Source organism: Brassica napus, chromosome C9, assembly GCF_020379485.1.
Source record: "Brassica napus cultivar Da-Ae chromosome C9, Da-Ae, whole genome shotgun sequence".
Classification (NCBI taxonomy): Eukaryota; Viridiplantae; Streptophyta; class Magnoliopsida; order Brassicales; family Brassicaceae; genus Brassica; species Brassica napus.
Window position 1 is genome coordinate 14,130,490 of NC_063452.1, and position 3,747 is coordinate 14,134,236.

At 37.7% G+C, this 3,747-nt stretch overlaps 2 protein-coding genes across 2 annotated transcripts; one reads left to right on the forward strand and one right to left on the reverse strand.

Annotated features, from left to right (window-relative positions):
• Positions 1 to 365: 365 nt before the first annotated feature.
• LOC106362581 lies at positions 366 to 1,262 on the reverse strand. Its single transcript, XM_048767679.1, has 3 exons — positions 912 to 1,262; positions 771 to 827; positions 366 to 557 (listed from the first exon to the last, which is right to left on the reverse strand). Exons 1-3 carry the CDS (start codon positions 1,260 to 1,262, stop codon positions 366 to 368), a joined length of 600 nt encoding a protein of 199 aa, XP_048623636.1.
• Positions 1,263 to 1,790: 528 nt separating this feature from the next.
• Positions 1,791 to 3,003, forward strand: LOC106363961 (disease resistance protein ADR2-like). Its single transcript, XM_013803610.3, has 2 exons — positions 1,791 to 2,592; positions 2,709 to 3,003. Exons 1-2 carry the CDS (start codon positions 2,123 to 2,125, stop codon positions 2,914 to 2,916), a joined length of 678 nt encoding a protein of 225 aa, XP_013659064.1. The 5' UTR covers positions 1,791 to 2,122; the 3' UTR covers positions 2,917 to 3,003.
• The last annotated feature ends 744 nt before the right edge of the window (positions 3,004 to 3,747 follow it).

Consider the following 3,747-nt stretch of genomic DNA (forward strand, 5'->3'; position numbering starts at 1 on the left):
AAAACTCTGAATGAGACCTTATGAGTTTTTGGGTGCAACTGGAATGCTATTTTGTGGAATAAAACTATTTGGAATGGATCATTCCACATGTTTCCATAACATGTTTACCAGTTACCATGAAAACTTTTTAGAAACAATTCCATATATTCCATTTTTGGAATGGAACAAAAAAATAAATCCTTTGTAAATGTTGTTCCTTTTTTTTTTTTTTTTTTTTTTTGGTAAAATGTTAAGCTTACCATTTTCTGAAAGAAGGATACACTGTTGTTGTTAAACAACTTATTACAAGAGAAGAACAGAGAAGCAGAAAAGAAAGACAAAGGAAACAGACTAAACAACAACAATCAAAATAAGAGAAAGCGACACTAAGGTGGAAAGAGACGTCTGATGGAAAGGTAGAGCAGGAGGAGCGTGTCGTGGCCATCAGCTGGAGGGGCTAAGGACAAGAGACGATCCCTCATAGAACGATCAACATACTTGGCGATCGCCGCTGCGGTAGAGGAAACATTCTTAAAGATACGGACGTTCCTCTCTCTCCACAGGCTGTAGACGATGACCTGCATCAAAAGTTTAATAACAGACACAGCACCCGAGCAGGAAGCAATATGTGGCAGAGCAATGGTGGTTTCCAAAGAGGCGAGTGAATCCGGAGTGGTAGGGAGCAACCAGCCCGTGAAGTGAGACCAAACTGCAGTTGAGAAGCAGCAGGAGAAGAACATATGAGCGTGCGATTCATGGTCCAGAGAACATAGGGGACACACCGGAGGAACCTGCATTCCCCATGAGATGAGCCTATCTCTAGTAGGCAGCCTTGATAAAACTGACATCTAAGAGACAAAAGAACAGCGGGGAATCTCTTCTTTGAACCAGATAAGTTTATACCACGATACCAGAGGGGAGGGTTGTCTTACAAAGTTCCAAGTAGCTTTAGAAGAGAACTTGGGCAGAAAAGAGTGAGCACCACTCCGCCAAAGGAAACAATCCTTTCCGTGCAAAGATGATGGTGGCTGCATCGTTGAGAGAACCACCTGCAAGGTTTCAGCTTCGTCGGATCTCGCCGGTGGAAGAGACCAGTGTCCATTAGGTGCAGCAGCACTAACAGTAGCGTCAATGGGAATACGAAGGTCCCTAGTACCTCTCCTGCCACACACAGAGATTAGGGGACCAAGATCAGTCCACCAGTCAAACCAGAAGCTAACAGACTTCCCATCCCCTAAATTGCATCTCATTAAGGCATTTAGCTTCGGCTTCAGCTTCAGCATTTGGTTGACCGTAGATGAGAAAGTAGTAGAAGTTTCAGCAGTCCAAAAAGTAGTAAATGTTGTTCCTTTTATTCAGGATCATAATCTTTCGTGAATGAGTGGAATGCCATTCCAAAAATATTTTCAGTTTTTGTTCCATTTAATCTATCATTCCATTTTTTCTTATTCCAAAAATAATCATTCTTTAATTCATAATATTCCTTCTATGAATAACCAGTTACACTTAACATTTGCACTGAAAAAAAACTCTTATGAGTCGCAGAGGATTCGTGGTTTCCAGTACAGTATCATTCAATATTCCTTTTGACATAATTCCCTTTTCTCTGCTAACCTCAAACAACTCACGTTCATAAGGTTGTAGAGATACAAAACAAAATGAAATAAATGTGAAGTTAGTTTGTCATAAAAATATATTTGGAAAATATACTTGATACAAGAACATAAATGGAGATAGATCGATCGATCTCGAATTTGTTTTCCTTTGAGACATTTAAGATTGTAACTATTAGTCATAATCTTTAACAAAATATCCATATAAAAACTAGTTGTCAGTTTACAGACCGAGTTTTATAGGGAGCACGAGGGTGGAAGGAAGAATAGTTGATCTTAGATGTATTAAAAAGGTGATTGTTTAATTTTTACAAACTTTTATGAGTCAGCAATGGATTCTGTGGAAATAAACCAGTGGTCCCGTACAGTCTCACTCAAAGTCCCTTGAAATTTCCTCTTCTCTTTACGTGTATTTGCTCATATATATATGAACAAGGGACTTGTTGTTTCCTCAACCACTCTCATACTTTTTTTTTTTTTTTGAAACTTAACCACTCTCATACTTTCTTCAAACTTAATTTTTTTGCTCTATGTCTCTCATGGCGACTTCTTCTTCTTCCTTGCCTCATGTTGTCTTCCCGAGCTTCCACGGGCCAGATGTTCGTAGTGGAATCCTCAGTCATTTACGCAATGTCTTTGCAAGGAAAGGAATCACGATGTTCAATGATAATGACATCGAAAGAGGCCATACGATTGGATCTAAACTCGTGGAAGCCATTACAAAAGCGGAAGTGTCAATTGTTTTGCTCTCGAAGAATTACGCTTCTTCAATATGGTGTTTAGGTGAATTGCTTGAAATCTTGAAGTGCAAAGAAGCTTCGGAGCTGATCGTGATACCGATTTTCTATGACGTTGATCCGTCGGATGTACGGATTCAGACGGGAGACTTTGGCATCGCATTCAAGAAAACATGTGAAGGTGTAACAGAGAAACAGAAGCAGAGATGGATCCAAGCTTTGACACGTGTAGCAAACATAGCTGGAGAACACTCGCGTATCTGGTTTGTTACTCGTCTATTTTGACTCAAATGAACCAGAATTTTTCTACTCTCTTAATCCGTGATTCAATGGCGGAGTTTCTATAATTTAATAAGATAATGGTTTTTCTTTTTATCAGGACTGATGAAGCTGCGATGCTCGAAAAAATTTCCAGTCATGTGTTGAAACAACTGAAAGTGAAAAAGCTATGGGAAGAATTTAGGATTCGTGATGTAGACCAAAATCATTACATAACTGTACAAGAGCTTCACTATGCGATGACTCAGTTGTGGAGTTTCAATAATTTAATAATTTTCTATTTTTTTCCTTCGTTAGGGATATTATAGAAAAAGTTGTGATGATCGGAAATTTTCCCACTGATGTTACACTGGAATGGGAGGAAAAGAAAGAAATGAATCACACTTATAGACCTATAGATGCAGACCAAAAAGGTTACATAACTGCAGCAGACTATCAAAAATATGTGTTTACAGTTAGTGAGCGAATGATAACCGATGAGGAAGCTGCTAATTTCATTAAAAATTTTGATGTTGATGGTGATGGCCGGATTAGCTATGATGAATTCGTCAAACTGACGAGGTGATGCATTGCATTCTTATCTACTTTTTTTTTTTGTAAAAGGGTTCAAATTAAAAAACAAGGAAATATGCAATGTATGGTTTAACAACCATAAAGTTCGAGAAAATATGATGAGACATACTTCATATTAATCCAAACATTAGCTTATTAAAGAGTAACTTATTATACATAAGCTTAGTGACACAAGAAAAGGATGAAACTGAAGAACCTAAAAACACAGAAACACGTTCAACACAAAATATCAATGAACAAGTTGATTCTTCCAAACAATTGTCTTTTATTAGATTTCCTTAAACAAACATTACATGCTTGTTTAATCTGATTGTCTCGATTTCACACATGTGAAACAGTTATCACACTTGTCACAGTTTTTTTTTTGATAATAAATTGTGATTATTTTTCATATAGCCATGGCTGTTTAGCCATGAAATTTCCATGGCTGTAGTGACATTTTTACGAGTAGATTGTGATGGTAGGGTCAGCTAATATTAATTCGTCAAACTGACGAGGTGAAGCAGTACATTCTTATCTTGGCCGAATACATTGTGTGATTGTCGGTACTTTAGAGCATGAAAATC